This window comes from Patella vulgata, chromosome 2 (assembly GCF_932274485.2).
Source record: "Patella vulgata chromosome 2, xgPatVulg1.2, whole genome shotgun sequence".
Lineage (NCBI taxonomy): Eukaryota > Metazoa > Mollusca > Gastropoda > Patellidae > Patella > Patella vulgata.
This window is the reverse complement of record NC_065880.2, coordinates 56,136,685-56,156,428: the sequence shown is the minus strand read 5'-3', so window position 1 is coordinate 56,156,428 and position 19,744 is coordinate 56,136,685. Positions and strand designations below refer to the sequence as shown.

Below are 19,744 nucleotides of genomic sequence, written 5' to 3'. Positions count from 1 at the left end.
AAATGCTCATCTTCGCATTCTATCAAGGCATTGACCTCATAAACACCTACACCAAGCTTGAACATTCCACCTCAATTAGAAGGAGAGTTATTGTGTTGAAAAGTATCGGCCAATCAAATTGTATATCGCTCTCCTTACCCTGAGCAGAAAATGCTCAATATCGAACTTAGTCAAGGTATTGATGTAATGAAACTATACACCAAGTTTCATCACTCTCACTTAATTGGAACTAAAGTTATCGTGTCCCAAAGCATCAACCAATCAAATTGCTTATCTCTACTTACCCTAAGCAGAAAATGCTCATCTTCACACTCCATCAAGGCATTGGTCTAATAAACACCTACACCAAGTTTGAACATTATAGCTCAATTAGAAGGAGAGTTATTGTGTTCCAAAGTCTCGGCCAATCAAATTGCTTATCGCTCTGCTTACCCTGAGCAGAAAATGCTTATTATCGAACTTAGTCAAGGTATTGATGTAATGAAACTATACACCAAGTTTCATCACTCACTTATTAGAACTAAAGTTATCGTGTCCCAAAGCATCAACCAATCAAATTGCTTATCTCTGCTTACCCTAAGCAGAAAATGCTCATCTTCGAACTTCATCAAGGCATTGACCTAATAAACACCTACACCAAGTTTGAACGTTCTCGGTCAATTAGAAGGAGAGTTATTGTGTCCCAAAAAGTGTGACAGACAGACGGACAGACAGACAGACGGACAAAAGGCAGGGGACAAAAAAAAACCACAGCTATGAACTGTGAATACTCATTTGGGATCACATGGTTTTTCCCATTTTCTTAAGTGTGTCGTTCAAAATTTCGCGGCTCACTTATGAAGATCTCGCGGCATACCTGTCTGCCGCGGCACACTGGTTGAGAATCACTGGCTTAACAACATCCCCACTATTAATTAGGTTATTGCCGCCAATTATGCACGTATCCATGGCGAAATACAACTCTTTTCACAAAATTAGCAAAAAAAAGTTTCAAATATCTGGGGAAAACCTAGACTGGATACCAAGCCAATCACAAGAGCTTGACGACATCCCCACCATTATTTAGGTTATTTCCGCAAATTATGCACGTATCCATGGCGAAATACGACTCTTCACAAAATTAGCAAAAGAAAGTTTCAAATATCTGGGAAAAACTTCAATTACTGTAGTAGTTCATAACTATAAATAACAACTTGCCTAATTATAATAAGGCATAAACTGATAAATACTAAATATACCAGTAGTAACAATAACTATTTTAAATGAATAGATTTTACTTACCATCACCTGCTGTGGCTAATAAATCTCCTGTAAAAATAACATAATAACACAATTACCTCCCTTGTTTTCTATTCTACACCATGGAGTAGCTAACTTCAAACGTTTGAATTTGTCGATAAAAATAAAATTTTTGCCAATTTCTCAACTGGCAATAGTGAATTATAGGATTAATAGGATTATTCTTTAACAAGGTAGGACTGTTTATAGATACCATCTATTTTAAGGCTTTATTTTAATAAATTTTAAAAATATAACTTAAAAGTATGAAATTGCAACTTTAAATGACATGTCATGAATATAATACTTCGATGGCAATTAGCGACTGATATAGAATACAATCACTGGTTTTGTTCCACATAAAGCAAAACATTTCGACATTTGTTCTCGTGTTGTGCTATATGTGTAACAAATCAGTGATTGTATTCCATATAAATTGTGTTAACCCACCCTTGGCTTGTAGAGTGTTCAGTGATTTACACTCTTCTACTTTCTGAGTTGACTTTTTCACTCGCATGATGTCAGAGTAAAAAGTCAAAGACCCTGGAAATTTTGTAACAGTAGTACAACTTGAAAAAATATTTTGCCAAATCATTTTCCAATACAGTTTACAGGTCATATCAGTAATCGAGACTGATAGTTTCAATTTAATTTATGCTTATACGTCTAGGTCTTACCACTGGGAGAGAAACGACAACAATTTACAGCTCTAGTGTGTCTTCGTAAATTACATAAAAATTCTAATTGCCCTTTTCCATCTGTACCTACTGTTAAACTCCAGATCTGAAGAAAAAGTCCACAATTTATATCATAGATGAAACATGGAGAACTGTTAAGATAAACTGTCACTATTGTTGAATATATTCAGTGTGCAATGGCTGAGATATTTCTAAATGAACATGATGCATGAATTTCTACAAAAAGCGACCAACCAAGAGTTTTCAAAAGGCTATAAATGATTGTGGGCTTAAGCAAACCATATGCTAAAATATGAACAGCCCAGTTACCTTGTCTGAAACTTACAAATAAATAAAATAGAGTGGTTCTAATAGTTATTTGTAACTAGATTTACTTAACTGGGTTACAGTAACTCATTTAACACATTTCATTGTTCCATTGAGAGAGAGAGAAATGGGGTTTAACGTCCCTTGACACAAACTAGGTCATTTCGGGACTAACATATGGTTTAATTTTTTATTTCAATAATTTGCTTGCACGTAGGGGTCTTTAGCAGTGGGAGGAAATCGGAGGACCCGGAGAAAACCCACGAGGTTTGTTCCATTGAATAAGTGACATGATCATTGCAATGATTAATAAGAGGACAGACATGGTTGGTGTGGAATTTGGGGACTTTTTGCAAACAGCAGTTTGTATTTCTTTGAAAAAGTATCACAGAACTTCAGATACATGTTACATACATGTACGTAGTTGCACAGGACTGGGATAAATGTTTCTACATGTAAAATACTTTCAACCAGTTTTATTTGTTATATTATATGTATATAACAGGGACCATACATAGATTTTTGTCATAAATTTATATTTTTATGAAAGTTTCTTGTGGAATTTTATGATGTTTTTATTAAATTTTATGATATTTTTATAATGTTTGTATCACATTTCATGACTTTTTATGTTTTTATCATTATCAAATATGAATTTTGTTTATATATAGGCCTAACTGCACTAACAATAAATAACTTATCTCTGGTCCATGAAGTAGTGTTCAGCCAGTGTTATGCAGATAAGAACGTCCCACCAGTAGCAGTGGTGGTATTAATGGATGCAGTCATCTTCTCCTATGTTCATACATGTATACCCATGGGGAGCCACAGCGGCTAAGTGGGTAAGATGCTGGCTAGCTAGCCTGGAGGTTGTGGGTTCACTCCGGGTGTTGGCCGTGAAATTTCATAAAGGTTTTCCAGTGTGGTTTCCCCTTGTCAGTGGAGAGAGAGAAATGGGGTTTAACGTCCACTCGACACAAACTAGGTCATTTTGGGACTAACATATGGTTTAATTTTATTTCAATAATTCCCTTGCGCGTAGGGGTCTTTAGCAGTGGGAGGAAACTGGAGGACCTGGAGAAAACCCACAAGGTTTGACCCTTGTCAGTGGTGCAGGACCTGAAAAGGACAGCTGTCTAGTCGTTCAGATGGTACAAAAAATGGGGTCCCCAGTACACATTAGTGTGTACGTAAAGGATCCCTTGGCAGTTGGAATTTGATATAAGAGAAGGCCCTATCACCGCTGTCAGGGCAAAATTTCCCTCATAGCACACTGTATGGCGTATACCTTTCTTCATTAGCTCACTTGGAGCAGAACAGTAAGACATTAAACCCAAATTGCATTTAATTTCATTTCATATACCATCATAACATTGACTGAACACTGTCAAATAGCAAATGAAAGAGAGTAGCAATCTTGGGGTCATGAAATACCTGGAAAGTTTTCTTATTCACATCCAGATTTATTACTCAATTATTAGTACAGAAATTTATTACTGGGAGTAGCGATTTATGGTTAATTTTATATTTTGAAAAAAATTTTCGTCTCATTTTTTGAGTAATAGTGAAATTTTATATTTTTTTATGGGGGTTGCCTTTCTACTCATTTCATCTTTTTCCTGAACCCCTTGTGTATCGCTGAGATCCCAGTTTAGATTACTAGCCTCCAGCTACAACTTTAGACCTACTTTACAAGAGTTGTTGTCGTCTTCTACTACTCATTATAACTTTATGAGAAGAGAAATGACAGAAATTTTATGAAAATATAGATGTATTTATATTGTACGGTCCCTGATATAATGTTTCAATCTGTAAATATATCTGAGATTGCATGTATATAATGTTTCAGTCTGTAAATATATCTGAGACTGAGACTGGATTGATATATTGTTTCAGCCAGAGTCTGTATTAAGAATTCCTTCCACTATTTAGTATAGATTGGAAAATAACTAGATCTGCATAGCAGATATGAAAGCTTTCATATTAACTGCAAAGGGGTTATTAGAATCTATTGAAACAATAAGTATAAATGTCATCAGGTATCTGAAAAATTACATTTACCTTATGAACAAAATGGGAAAAATACAAAACAAAAATTGTCGACTTGTGGCTACCATCCAAGGCATATTTAGAAAACCGTATATTATATTTATAGAGTACGCAGGACAGGAATTAGTTGTGCTTCAATGTAAACCGACCCGTTTCTTGCCTTTAGTTTTAGAGTTAGGTGTGATTTTCAAAAGATTCAATCGGAAATCGCTGAAAATCAATTGGCTTCTTCATCTCATGACCTTAAACACTGTATAAATTTAAGGTCAATCGGATATTGAATTTAGCTTCTAGAGCGTCCACAAGATTTTTTAAAGTGATCAAGGGCAATAACTCTCACGGTAATTATCGGAAATGGCAGTAAATATCAGATATCGCTGAAAATCAATACTGTAGGCATCTTCGTGTCATGACCATAAATTTAGAGTCAATCGGATATTAACTTTGGCCTCTAGAGCGTCCACAAGATATTTTGAAGTGATCAGGGGCCACAACACTGCGCATAAATTTAAAGTCAATCGGATATTAACTTTGGCCTCTAGAGCGTCCACAAGATATTTTAAAGTGATCAGGGGCCACAACTCTGGCAGTAAATATCAGATATCGCTGAAAATCAATCGCCTACTTCGTCTCATGACCTTAACCACTGTGTATAAATTTAAAGTCAATCGGACATTAACTTTGGCCTCTAGAGCATCCACAAGAATTTTTTTAAGTGATGAAGGGCCATAACTCTGACAGTAATTATCGGAAATCGCTGAAATTCAATTTCAATGTGGGCGTATAAAAATTAACCGATGGCATATAATATTTAATGTATGATAAAGACAAAATAGTCGATTTCGGTTCTTGGTGTTGCGCTCATTTTAAAAAAAAATGTCTTTTACGGATAATGTGTATAGTACTAATAGCAATCACATACGGAAGAGGCGATAAGATCCCTTTGCATTTGGAATTTCAAAATTAATTAAAACCAAATTTAAATTCCGAAAATCGGTTGTTTATTTTTTGCTGAAACTCCTTTTTTTAATCTGATCAAAATGGGAGTAAGTCACAGAGTGGTAATTGGCATATTGTGTCCAAATTTCATGGTTTTGGGACAATCGGTGCCGGTTTCGTGGCGAAATTCCACTTTTTTCGCCCTTACAGAAGCCGTAAATGGCGGAAAAAAACGAACGGCAGGAACCGTGTCAAGAACAAACGATCTGAACGAATGCAGGTATCGCCTTGAAGTTTTCAGTGCACCTAGGTACCAACGTGAAAAGTTCCTCGCCGGAATTTGGTAGTCAACGTACCTTTGGTTCCAGCGTGGCACATGCGCGAAGCAAAAAGAAATTACGGTCGATTTTGGGATTTTGGCTATATTTCGGAGTGGTTTGGTAGATGACGGTGGATCAGGGACTCAGATTGATCTAAAATGGCGATCATAACACAACATGATAATCACTTTGAAGTATAGGTAAATTTTCGCGACCGGGTTGTTTTGCTCTACCCAGGCAACGTTCCTGTGCTCCGATTGCCTTCAAATTTGCACAGAATGTACCTTGGGATTCTAGCTATCACATATTAAAAATAGAAGAGTGTTGGATTCCGATGGGATTCTAGCTATCACATATTAAAAATAGAAGAGTGTTGGATTCCGAGAACGTTCAAAATAAATTCAAAACCCACCCCCAACAATCAAAGGTTTTTTGCTTAAAAAATTGCCGTATTTTATCGAATTTTTATTGTTCTTGATATCTGAGGATTTTCTCAATTTAATATGTGATAAATATCATCGCGGCGCAGCCAACCGCTAGAAATTCCAGAGATTTGGACCACCGGAAGGATGCCTCAGCAGTCAAAAAAGGTCAAAATAGGCGATTTCGGTTTCTAGTGTTGATACATCGTTACGGTCATTTTAAAAAATTGTCTTTTAAGGATAATGTGAATAGTACCAATACCTATCACATAAGGAAGAGGCGATAAAATCTCTTTGCATTTGCAATTTCAAAATTAATTAAAACCAATATTAAATTCCGAAAATCGGTTTTTTGCTAAAACTCTTTTTTTTTAATCGGATCAAAATGGGAGTAAGGCACAGAGTCCGGGGTGGTAATGGGCGAATTGTGTCTAAATTTCATGGTTTTCGGACAATCGGTGCCGGTGTCACGGCGAAATTCCACTTTTTTCCCCTCATGAAAGCCGTAAATTGACTTGAAGCCAGGGTCCTTGAAGTTGTACAGCTGCACCCGGTGACCGATATTTATTTAACGGGGAATTAGTGATAATTCATATTATAGCAGTAAATAATTAAAATATTTCATAGGGATTATAATAATATGTATATCTTGTCTGGGTACAGGGTTAAAACCAATATTAAATTCCGAAAATCGTTTTTTTGCTAAAACTCTTTTTTTTTTAATGGGATCGAAATGGGGGTACGGCACAGAGTCCGGGGTGGTAATGGGCGTATTGTGTCCAAATTTCATGGTTTTCGGACAATCGGTGCCGGTGTCACGGCGAAATTCCACTTTTTTCCCCTCATGGAAGCCGTAAATTGACTTAGAAAAAAAACGACAAAAGGCAGGTGACAAGAACAAACGACTTGAACGAATGCAGGTATCACCTTGAAATTTTCAGGGTACCTAGGTACCAACGTGAAAAGTTGCTCGCCGGAATTTAGTACTCATGGTACCTTTGGTTCTAGCGTAGCGCATGCGCGAAGTCAAATCCAGCTAAACTCGAAAACAACCTTGTCGGCACGGAAAACATCAAAGGAGAAATTCGAATTTTTGAAATATTCAAATACCAAACGTTCGACCATGATCCAGGCTATCTTGGAGACATATTCTCTAGGTCACGACCAATTGTATATGTTTTCAAGCCCATAAATGTGGATTTTTCACTAATTGTCATTTTCAATTCAAAATGGCGTCCATCATTTGCCGGAAATCAAAATTGTGTTATCTACCGTTTTTCGGCTTTCCTTCAAGGATTCGGAAAATATAATTGCCTTGTCTGTAAGTAAAATATCAAAAAAGCCTTATGTAATTTTCACATTTCAAGATGGTGGCATTTCCGGTTTGAGCTACAAACTCAATTTTTTGTGTACGAATCAGTAGTGTCGTAGCTAGTAAAGAAAAAAAAATCAAGGCAATCTGACCTATAATTCGTCGATTTTTTTGAAAACTTTGATCCTTAATTTCATCAAGGGGAGATAATTTAGAAAATTTCTAATGATATTTTTGAAGTCGCATTGATAAGATCTACTTACATTCTAAATTTCATGAAAATCGTGCAACTATTAAAAAAGTTTTCAAATTGATCTCAACTTCCGGTTCAAAATCACAGCGACGAATTTTCGAAATTCGAAAATTCAAAATTGCAGATTTTAAGTAAATGTTTCAAGGCACCCCTCAAAAAAAGAATTAGTAAAATAGGTCAAATAGTTACAAAGTTACAGTAATGTAGGTCAAATGAATTTGTTCGTAAAATTTGGTGATTTCGGATTCGAAAAACGATTTGAAAATATATTCGCACCCCATTTTTGGGGGGGGGTAGGTCAAAGTTTCAGATTGATCCTATGGTTAGATTCTGAGAAATCCGATTTGTAGAAATGACACAAAAAAAAAAAAATAATAATAGGAACAAGTGGTATCAGATGCCTCAGAGAGAATATTCAAATGCTCCTTGTGATACGTTTGTAACACAATTATAACCTAATGTATTACACGGGAGTGGAGTGGGTGGGTCGGGGGGCTTTTCGATTGGCAGGGGACTATTAAAATGGGTAAGCAGAGATAAGCAATTTGATGAAACTTTGTGTATAGTTTCATTACATTAGTACCTTGACCATATTACCTTGACCAAGTTCGACAATGAGCATTCTCTTAGTCAGGATAAGCAAAGCAACTTGATTGGCCGGGACTTTGAATTGGTTGATGCTTTGGGGTATGATAACTTTGGTTATAATGAAGTACTGGAACATAACAACCCAGCTTTTAATTGAGCTAGAATGTTTAAACTTGGTGTAGATGTTCATCAGGTCTTGACTGAACATTTTGAGCTACAGCTTGGCAATTTCATTGGTCGATGCTTTGGGACAAGATAACCTTGATTTCTATCTGACAGAGAGTGATGAAATTTACAGTATAGTTTGATTGCTCGATACTTATGAAAAAAATATGAAAGTGCGATTAATTAATGTGTCATCTTTTACTTTGGGGTTTTGGCGGGAGACATCAGCCATACTGTTTGCTTGTTTAATATCCCCTATACAATATACGCTCGACCTCATTACCCGAACTGGGGTAGAAAAGTGGGATCTTTGACAATGAGGCAATGAACTTGTACATTCTTTTGCAGTGAACGCCTACACCAAGTTTGAACATTCTAGCTTAATTAGAAGGAGAGTTCTTGTGTTCCAAAGTCCCGGCCCTTCAAATTGCTTCTATTTTTCATTTTCAATTCAAAATGGTGACCATCACGTGACCGAAATCAAAATTCTGATCCGATAGATTTTTAGGCATTCCTTCCAGGATTCCGAAAATATGACGCCCGAGTCTGTAAGTAAAATAGCAAAAAAGCCTTTTTGATTTTTCACGTTTAAAGATGGTGGCACTTCCGGTTCGATCGACAAACTCCATATTTTGTGTACGAATCAGTAATTACTTGTCTAGTATCGAATTTTTTTTTTAGGTCATTCTGACCTATATTTTGACGATTTTTTTGAAAACTTTGATCCTTAATTTCACCAAGGGGAGATAATTTAGAAAATTTCCAAGGACATCATTGAAGTCGCATTGGCAAGATCTACTAACATTCTAAATTTCACGAAAATCGCACAACTATTAAAGAAGTTGTCAAATTGGTAATAACTTCCGGTTCGAAATGACAGCGACGAATTTTCGAAATGCCAAAATCCGAAATTGCAGATTTGAAGTAAATGTTTCAAGATACTCAAAGAAAAAAGAAATAGTAAAATAGGTCAAATAGTCACAAAGTTACAGCATTGTAGGTCAAATGCATTCCTTCGTAAAATTCGGTGATTTCGGATTCGTAAAACGTTTTGAAAATATATTTAATCAACAGCCACCACCCATTTTTGGGGGGATAGGTAAAAGTTTCAGAACGATCCTATGGTTAGATTCTGAGAAATCCGATTTGTGGACAAAACACAAAAAAAAAATAACAATAATAATCTTAACAGAAACAATAAGCTTTCATATGTAATATGAAAGCTTAATTAACAACAACGAATAAATGAACATTTAAAGGAGCTAAATCGCTAATGTTTGGGATCTAGAAATTGACACAAATGGGTCGCAACGCATGTAATATGACTGTATATAAACTGATTTACATTCAATCATTTCCGTTTTTACTGTTATTTCTAATCAGAACCAGAAGTCTCAATCGTATGGCAATTCCTAGCGTCTGGTTAATCCAGTCTACATAGTATTCATTGCGCGTGCTCTCCAGATAAGAATGGCGTCACGGTTTGACATGACTTGTGGAATATGTCTAGTCTCATTCTTTGAGTCCCTATTTACAAATGGGACTGAAACACATTATGGTACATGATTCGTGTACCAATAAGAAAATGCTTATTTTGTCTTAAATATTGGATATCAGAAGCCGATCTTTTTCCGCTATATCACAACATCAATGTTGATTTAAATTGACAAATAATTCATATTTTCAATGTCGAAGACTTTGGATGATATTGAGTTAGAGACTTATCTACTTTAAACTAACTTTTCGTCACCTGTCTATTTGTGGACCTCTAAATAAGATTAACAATTGTACATAACATGAACACTGTACTTACTCTGACTGTCTTATCAACTCCACCACTTGCTAATCTGCACATTTTATGATTACCAGGTTGAAAATCAACACTGTAGATAGGTTCTCTTTCATGCCATGATATCTCTGGAGTTATTACCTTCATCTTCTACCTACATTCCTCAAAAAAAACCAGTATCATAAATATCAGATGTAAAGCTTCATGATTCCCATTTATCACACATTACGTTAAAACATAAGAATAGATCAAGCTTATGCCATTTTACTAAATAGAATGGCTAAATCAGATACCACAATATGTCCATACACTTTAGAGTCCAGTCATGTAGCACAATTTACCCAATCCTACATTATTTCAACTCATTTCACAATAATTAATATTGGTATTTGATGATCGTTCTTTATACCAAATTGTTATTTTTAATTTAAAATAGTAACGTTTTTTGTGTCAAAAGGCCCATCAAAATGCAATTTCCAAAATCCAATTTCCAAAATGACAATTTGGTATGAAGAATGGTATATTATTAAATATTGATAAATATTATTGTGGACTGAGTAGAAATAATGGTGGATTTGGGTAAAGGAACTATATAAAATTCTTCCCACTGTTAAGGTCCATTAAAGATGCATTATTACGTATTATGTAACTTACTAACTGTAAGAGATAAATCTGCCTATTGCAGATTGTATTTCTGGTTTCAAATGTCATAGATAAATATTAAATTACTATTTAACCATTTATTCACATATTATATAAGCCAATCCTGAACTAACTCTCTAGATCATCAGATGGGTAAGATATTGAGTGAATTAGACAACCAGTAAAGACAATATTATGTTCAAAATTGGCCACTGTCAAATAACCTAAAATACTTCATTTCAAAACAGAACAATAAAATAATTCTGCGAACTTATTTAGATCTATCCATATTACTCCAAGAGCCGAAAACAAAATATTCTCTAAAAATGTTCTGCGTGGTTTTAAAAGTCACAGTAAATCTAGATAGTAGATCTAAATTCAGTTATTTACAGAAAAGAAATTCAGAAATTGTGGCCTGCTTGTTATAGTACATGTAGAGTGGCCCACAGCCTCAATTATCTGTACTATATAAACTGACCTGTTTTAACATCATGTTGTCATGCAGATCAAAATAATATGAGAAAAGTGCTCTCACGGGCTCGCTCGTGCACTGTAGGCAGAAAACAGTCGCACAAAATAGACAATATTCATTCACTTATTTATCAATGAAGCCATGTCAAAAATTATTCTTTACTCGTTGGACTTTTAAAAATAAGTAGTTACGAACTGGATTAAAATTTTGGCTAAAACTAGGCGATTTAATTTCTAAGTTCGATGATTGTAACCAATGACGTATATATTGTAACGGTTCTCGGTTCAGAGTCAACTCGTGTAGTTTCTGCCTTTTTCTATCTTTTAAATCCACTCTCGCGGCAACATACCGACACTGCAAGACTGTGAAAGTTACTTTTATTTAACCATAAAACTATGTTGTTAGTTGGCACTTTAGTTAGTTTAGAAGTTACATTGTTGCTAGCTCTAAATACGCAGAAAAAATTTGAGACTGGAAATTAATTGAATGAAATAATTTCCCTAGTCTTGATTAACCAGACGTGTATGGTTAAAATAAAATTACGGTACTGGTAACAAGACTCAGATTCTAATTATTTTAGGGCGCTGCGAATTTGGCCTCCGGTTTTGTGTCAAATTCAATAGGAGGATGTGCCATTATGGCTATGCCATTATTCATGTTTAGTACATGTATCCTTATGCTTTCGCGAGTAAAAACTCCATTTGCAATTTCTAACATGGTGGACGGTGGTTACAAAACGTTTCAATTATAAATCCAGCAACAACTCATTTTTCTAGAACTGAAATATACCTAAAAAGACGTGCATTGACTGTTTCATAATTATTAAAAATATGAAAACACGACACGATGCGTAAATTGTGCGTCTTACTTTCAAGAACAATAGCTAGTAAACAGAAATTCCCAGATTGATACATAATACGACACAACCAATCATAAGTGGTAATTCAAACACAAAGGATATATTTAAACTTGAATTAATCTAACATTTCACTAAAAGATCCTTATTGTAAAACTTTCAATTTATTATGCAGTCATTTTCATGCCGGTTGTTTTTAATAACAGAATTTTTCCGTCATATAACAGATCAAATAATTTTTCGAGACGCATTGTCAGATATCGACTTCTATTTTTAGATTATCTGGCGCCTCAAATAGCCCAACCATATCAAAAAGCATGCAGTTCCACCTTGAAATGGGTTCAATTGATTTACGGTTTATTCTATAATTTATAACACAGTTTGGAGCGCAATGTGTAGGAGTCGCATTTTTAACTTCTAAGTAGATTCTTATACGGAATTCTGGATGCAATGATAGACATTTGGACCACTGCTGCCGAACCTATTTGAAAATGCTTTCGTGTGCTCTGTTTTTGATGTGCATGATAATTATTTGAAACAAAATAGGATTATCATAAAGGATATTTAACATCTACAATATGAGTACGACAAGCACTCTCTGCATATTGCGTTTGTAAACCACGAAATTCCCCTTATTAGAAAGTTTTAACTATAGTCTATTGCATATAAACGTTAAAAAAAATCAGCTCAAGGTAACTGATAAATACAGACAACATCTAAGGGTTGCGCACGCGTACAAATGTTAAATTCAATCGTTAATTGTAGGATGTGGATATTTAACTGTATACGGCAAAGTATCTACTCCCGCTATTTTACCGTACATCGTTTCTGATTGGCTAATTTGTATGATGATGTCATACCTTATTCAAAATGGTGGAAAGTACAGATGTTCTGAAAATAGAAGATAAATTTGAACCCGAACCCTAACCCATTTTTCTAATCAATCAAAATGGGAAATTAAATTAAAATAATTATAATAGTGTGTTCTTAATATATTTTCAAATTTTGGGATTAATACTGATTTTTGAGATAGCCGTATACGGTTAAATTCATCTCATGTACGGTCAAATACATGTAGTCCAGGAACTGACACTTGATGACGTCACTATATTCCAGCCAATCAGAAACGATGTACGGTAAAATAGCGGAAGTAGATACTTTGCCGTATACGTATAGGATATTAACCTACCCGAGGTTGATATGGTAGAGAACGCGCGGGCGAAGCCCAAGCGTTCTCGACCATATCAATCTGAGGGAGAGTAGGTTTATATCCGACATATACAACGCCATTTCACCCTTAAATTTAATGGGCTCTTCCATTAAAAGGCAACAACGATTGGATAATTGCTTGATAGATTCCGCCAAATAGCGAAAATTACCGAAGTAATCACGTGCAATTACGTGCATGTTTTTGTTTATACGTCGCCATTTTGGACTATTGAATTGAAAGCAAAAACAAAATGGATAGTAATACGAAGTCAGACGAATTATCAATCCTTTTTAGCCAACATATTGACGATGGAATAGATGTGAATGCAAACATCGACGAGGATCTATCCAAAGCCTGCAGAAAATCTGGACCAAAAGGCATTCTTTTCCAAGAATTCTGACAGTGAACCATGATTGAAGGTTTTCGGTATGTTCAGAGAAGGATTTGACCGACTGTTTTAAGTGGACTGTACCCAAAAATACTTTACAAAAGAACTCTTGGGCGATAAATACTTTCAAGTCTTGTAGTGTGTGGAGAAATAATCGCAATGTGGACGAAAAGAAAATTCTGAAAGATGTCTTAGACATGGATAACCAATCTAAATACATGTATGTCGATAAGTATGCCGTCTATTTCGGTCCTGAATGTTAGAAACTGTACCATAACAAATTTTAATTGTCAAAAGAATAAAAATTTATTTCTGTGTCTTTTTGTATTATTTCGATCATCTACGTCATCAGCGGTTGACATGAGCCGAATATATTGACCTGAGATGACGTCACGAAATATCAACCTGTCATGACGTCATCAGCGGTTGATATGAACGAATATATCAACCTATGATGTCATGACAGGTTGTTAAGAGATATAACTGCTATGACATCAAAGTAAAAACTACCGCCAGTTGTATATGGTTAAATATTCACTCCATTAATTGTACTTATATAAAAAAACGAAGAATCCCGACTGCGGAAATTAAGAATTCGTTTTTCAGAGCAAAACTTGAAACTTAACTCTTTTTGATGAAAGAATCTACCGCTGTAACGCTACTTGGGTGATCAACTTTTCCATATATTAGAAAGTCCCATTCAAATGGTTAAAGGGACAATAACATTCTTGCTGGCTTGAAAGCTCCAGAAAATAAATAATATCTCTATCTAAGTACTAGATGTTTAAGTGTCCTACTTGTTGTGTAAATTATCCATTACATCCTATTTTACTTGTAGGCCGTGGTGTGAAATTTCTAGCTAGCTTGCGTCTGTTTCTCCATCCCGACCACTTTCGGGTTAAAAAAAAACTACATCATCTAATTCTTCTAGTATTACTTTGTATTGTTACACAACTTTTCTTTTATCAATTCTTTGACCTTTGATAGAAAACGTAAATTAAATATGGGCTTACTTGTCAATGTGCAATGGTATTTGAATTTCGCGGTGACCTGGTTTAAACAGATCACGTGACATAATTGGCCAATCAAACATACACGACGAAAAGTTTAACAGGTCATGTGGTGAAAGGTCACCTGCTATTTGTTTACATTTTGTTATTAACGGTACATGGCGGAAGGATAGCTCAAGTAAAACTGCATACTTCGTGTACATTTTGTTAAAACTCTGAGCTAAAACCGTTCACTGCGACAAGCTGGGAAAAATTTAAGGTATGTGCTATCCAGTGGATCAAATTAGATGGAAATGTGCCGGAGACAAATGCCGATTTGCTGGACAAAACTGAATCAGAACTCCAGGCAGGAATGTGAAGACAAAACTCTCACTGGGGTATGGTGGTAGAGGCTACTTACTACTTCTCACATTCCACGTTAACAACGTTAACAAAACTGTGTATGAAACATTACATCCCACTTCTACTTGTTGCCACTGGTAACCTTTGATAAAACTGTCCTGTTTAATCGCAATACATGCTTAAAAGTATCCGTGTATCAGTAATGTACAGAAAGAGTACTGTTCATTTCTGATACACGGATACTTTTAAACCGTTTTAGATACCTATCAAGCAATCAGTAGCGGACGTTTAGTCCGATCCAGATCGCAAATGAAGACGATGGCTCTAACCAATGTACATGAAACAACTAGTCAAAATCATAGTAACAAAACAAAATGGGGGGAACTACATGGCAGTTCAAAAACATATACAATGACATTAAATTAACATAACAACATATTACAAAAATCAATTATTATACATATCAATTGGCATCTATTTTATAATTTGGTTTGATTTATATTAATATGCAAAATATATATATTAGAATATTGAATAATTATTTTAATTAATTGTGATGATAGAAGGCGCAGTTCTCTTGCTGGACACTTCACAGGCATTGATAATAAGCAGGATGAAAAAACCGCCTAGAAAGTCATAAACTTTATTACAAATAAATTTCAACGGAAGAACCATCCGCCGATGCATACTTTCACCAGGAATGACACACGTTTCGCATTTCCTTTACACTACATTTAATAATATCGCAGTCCTCTACGCCATAGATAAGATGTTTTGACGGTGTGGTCTAAACAAACACGTGATTGTTTTACGCTCAGAGTATCATAGCAAGACACACGTGTAAATACTACTCAGGTCGTCTCTCCACAGCGAAATCATTCTACCATGAAATGTAACGTGAGGCTCAGAAAGGGATAAATAATGAAAGAGCAGAAAGTATTTGTCACTTTTCGGTTGAAACGACTCGATGATAAATACTATTTTTCACATGTTGGTTCACAATACTCGATAGAAATGTGATGTAAGTAACTTATTAGCACCTTTCCTCGGTGTATCGGTGAATATCAGGACAGTTTTGGTCGGGGGCATCCTCGGCTTCGCCCCGGCTGGGCCCCTCGACCAAAACTGTCCTGATATTCACCGATACACCTCGGAAAGGGTGCTAATAACTACTACTTATCACGATTCCTAAATTGTTGAAGAAAGTGATGTTTAGAAACAAGCAGCAAAAAAAAAAAGAGAAAGAGAATAAAATAATAGGTCTGGTTAATTTGTTTAAGGGGATCGGATCATATCTTAACATTTTCCCCATTTTCTTGCAAATGCAAGCTGATGAAGATATTCTCCTAAATGCATGACAACCCAGACCAAGGACTACTCCGCCCAAGACCACTCAGACCAATAGAGAAGTCCACTCAGTCAAAGACAGAAAGACCACTATGGTTAAGACTGTCACCATTATTGAGGTGAAATACAATGTGCAGTAGTCATACCCAATTTGTTATGGAGAGAGAGAAATGGGGTTTAACGTCCACTCGACACAAACTAGGTCATTTTGGGACTAACATATGGTTTAATTTTTTTATTTCAATAATTCACTTGCTCATAGGGATCTTTAACAGTGGGAGGAAACGGGAGGACCCAGAGAAAACCCACGAGGTTGGACAGACAACCCTACTCCTGGTCACGTACAACAGGGGATTCGAAACCACACCTGTTGACTCAATGACAGGCTTTATGATACAGTGCGCACGTGCTAACAATTCGGCCATCCAACCCCCATGTTATGGAGAAAATTAGAACCGAAATAGATGAGTTGGTACAAGTGCACTTACTTTTTTTGAAAAAAATATGTATGAAGAATTATTTCTGCCCTTGCATCATCAGTTAAAAAGGGGGCATATTCTGGCGCATTCCTCCCTGGTTGCCTGATTGTAGCTGTGGAAATTTAAACCCCTCTTGTTAAACTCTATTGAACAAATGACAGGGTTAGGGTGACTAGAGATCAAGCACCAAACAAAATTTTCAATGTGAATGTAAATCAAGCTGCATTACACTTTTGCAGATAGATCAGTAATAGATGTACATGTACTTCTTACAAGTGAAAACTTTCTTGTATGGTTTTGTGTATATTGTTCGAATATAAAAGTGACAGCCAAACATATGCTGACAGTGACATTGATTTTAATAGTGATGATGATATTGATGAAATTATGTGAGTAGGCCTACACCTGTATACATGTATTTTTGTAAGCGGTTTTTAAATATTACATATTTTAAATATGTTTTACTTAAATGTACTGTACATGTCAATAAATTTTCATATTATATTTTGTCACTTTATGCTTACTATATGTTTTTATTTTACTTTTTTTTATTCTAATTCATTTCCAACGGTTTTCCCTTGTCTGTGGTGCAGGCGGAGGGGCTGACAAGGCACGAGGACAGCAGTCTAGTCGAGGTCCTGTGTATACATTGGTGTGCACGTAAAAAGATCCTTTGGCAGTTGTAATTTGATATAAACGTAGGCCATAGTGCTGTGCCCAGGCAAAATTTGCCTTATAGCACACTGTATGGCGTATATGCCCATCTTCATTAGACCATTTCATTTCTAATTCATTTTACTAGAACCATTTTACTTAGGTAATTACTGTTTGTTTTTCTCTTATATGTACTTTTATTTACTGGTTGGTATATATCTTTCAATTTTGTACAGTGTATATGGGCACAAGACCTGATCTCTGTGTAAATACATGTATTCTGTGAATATAAGAACCTTAATACACTTTAAAAAATGATGTTATTATTATTATTATATACATTTTTCATTAATACTAGTGGTGTATGTTATTGTTGTGTACGAGGAAATTTATACAATTGCATTTGTTTATTTTTTTTAATTTCTTTCTTTAAATAAATGTAATCTTATACTCTCTTATAGGGGGTTGGGTAGCCGAATGGGTAGCATATGCGCGCTGTATCATAAGGTCTGTCATTGAGTCCACTGGCGTGGTTTAGATTCCACGGTTGTACTTGACAAGGAGAAGGGTTGCCTATCCAACCTCATGGGTTTTCTCCGGGTCCTCCGGTTTCCTCCCACTGCTAAAGACCACTACACGCAAGCGAATTATTGGAATAAAATTGAACCAAAATTACCTAGTTTGTGTCGAGTGGAAGTTAAACCCCATTTCTCTCTCTCTATACTCTTATAATAAGTCTATTGTTTTCTTTTTTATAAAACTAGTAAAATTAATGAAGGTGATTTATTATTAATTGTATCGATCAGATCACATGGTATTATTATTTTTGTTTTTTCTTATCATTATATATAATTATAAGACCGAACTAGTATTTCAAGCATGCCAAAATCATTTTCATCTGTATTAAGTATATATTTCTCTTGGATATTGTTTCATTCACTGAAATAGTTTTGAAGAAATACTTGTTTCCAGAAAATAAAAGATTCATTCAATCATTGGTGCTATTTCCCAATTATTGGCCATATTTATGCCACAGATTAGGGGTAAGTCGTCTTTACCATGTCAATGCAACATTTAACAGGTGGTATTATCCAGTAATCCCGGCATATTTGCAGAGAAATTCTCTTAGACAAATGTAAACAATCCAACGTGTTCCGTCTCATAAAAGGTATTCACTGGTCTATTTATGGCTATTGACCCTTGACCTATGACGATCTTTGCTTTTATGGTTTCTGATTGGCTTAGAATTTGATTTTTTCACCCGATTATGGCTACACTTGACAAATATAGCTCGAGACGTAATTATTTCATCAAAATATTCTAATTAGATCCAAAGTTATGGAATTTTAAAATCCGAGATCGACGTCAATAATGTAATCAAAATGCTCTATACCAGTTAATGCGTGGAATGGCACCAAAATAAGTGCTTTTCCGTCATATTTGAGTGACGTCATAAGCGGTATTTTCCCTTCAGAATAGTTAGTACCAATTTTAAAACTGAAATCTACACGTTATTGTCAGCTAAGATTTATTAAAACCGTAATAATTTGAATGATAATATGTCAAATATTTATAATCTGGATGATATCACAAGTATTTTATATTTAGTCGAAATTAAGCAAATTTCAGTCATCAAAACAGATAAATCCTGTTTTCTACGGCTGTAATTGTCCGATCTCAAGGTATCAAAGACCATAATAAGCACAAAAATTTTATCTATCGTTTGATTGGTTCTATATCAAATTCCACCGGAAACTAAGGAGCGAATTCACCAATGAAGTGAGTCGTAGCAATGGAAAATCTCCGGCCGTGTGACGTCAGAGCGGTATTTTCCCGCGAGCGTCTCGTGTAAACAACTGGTAATTTCGGTTACATTTCGATAATTTTTCAGCCTGAATCTTTGCAGATATTGAGACTGATATTAAACTATTACAATACAATTTCTAGTAATACATTTACATAAAATAGTAATTCAGAATCGTAGATTGAAGTGGGCTATATTTCAGCTGTTGGCTGTCCGATTTCACGCTAAAGTCACATGACCTGAAACCCCTACCATTATGTTGAATTTTTCAAAATTTTTAAATAAGGTGTGTTAAGATGAAATTTGTATCATCAATTAATTGAAATATTCTAAAATAGTACAATTTGTTGACCAGAATAAAGATTGGGACATATTATTCAGTTACAACAAGAGTGGTATTGAGCCTTTAAATCACACAAAT

The 19,744-nt window shown here is 35.2% G+C and overlaps 1 protein-coding gene across 1 annotated transcript in view; it reads right to left on the bottom strand.

Annotated features, from left to right (window-relative positions):
- Positions 1 to 19,744, bottom strand: part of LOC126809471 (chromatin assembly factor 1 subunit B) — a 40,385-nt gene that overhangs the window by 20,283 nt on the left and 358 nt on the right. The window contains exons 2-4 of the mRNA XM_050534079.1: positions 10,144 to 10,273; positions 1,956 to 2,061; positions 1,282 to 1,308 (exon numbers count right to left, since the gene is read on the bottom strand). Of these exons, the coding sequence (XP_050390036.1) occupies positions 1,282 to 1,308; positions 1,956 to 2,061; positions 10,144 to 10,266 (256 nt within the window). The 5' untranslated portion in view covers positions 10,267 to 10,273. The remainder of the gene's footprint in view (positions 1 to 1,281; positions 1,309 to 1,955; positions 2,062 to 10,143; positions 10,274 to 19,744) is intronic.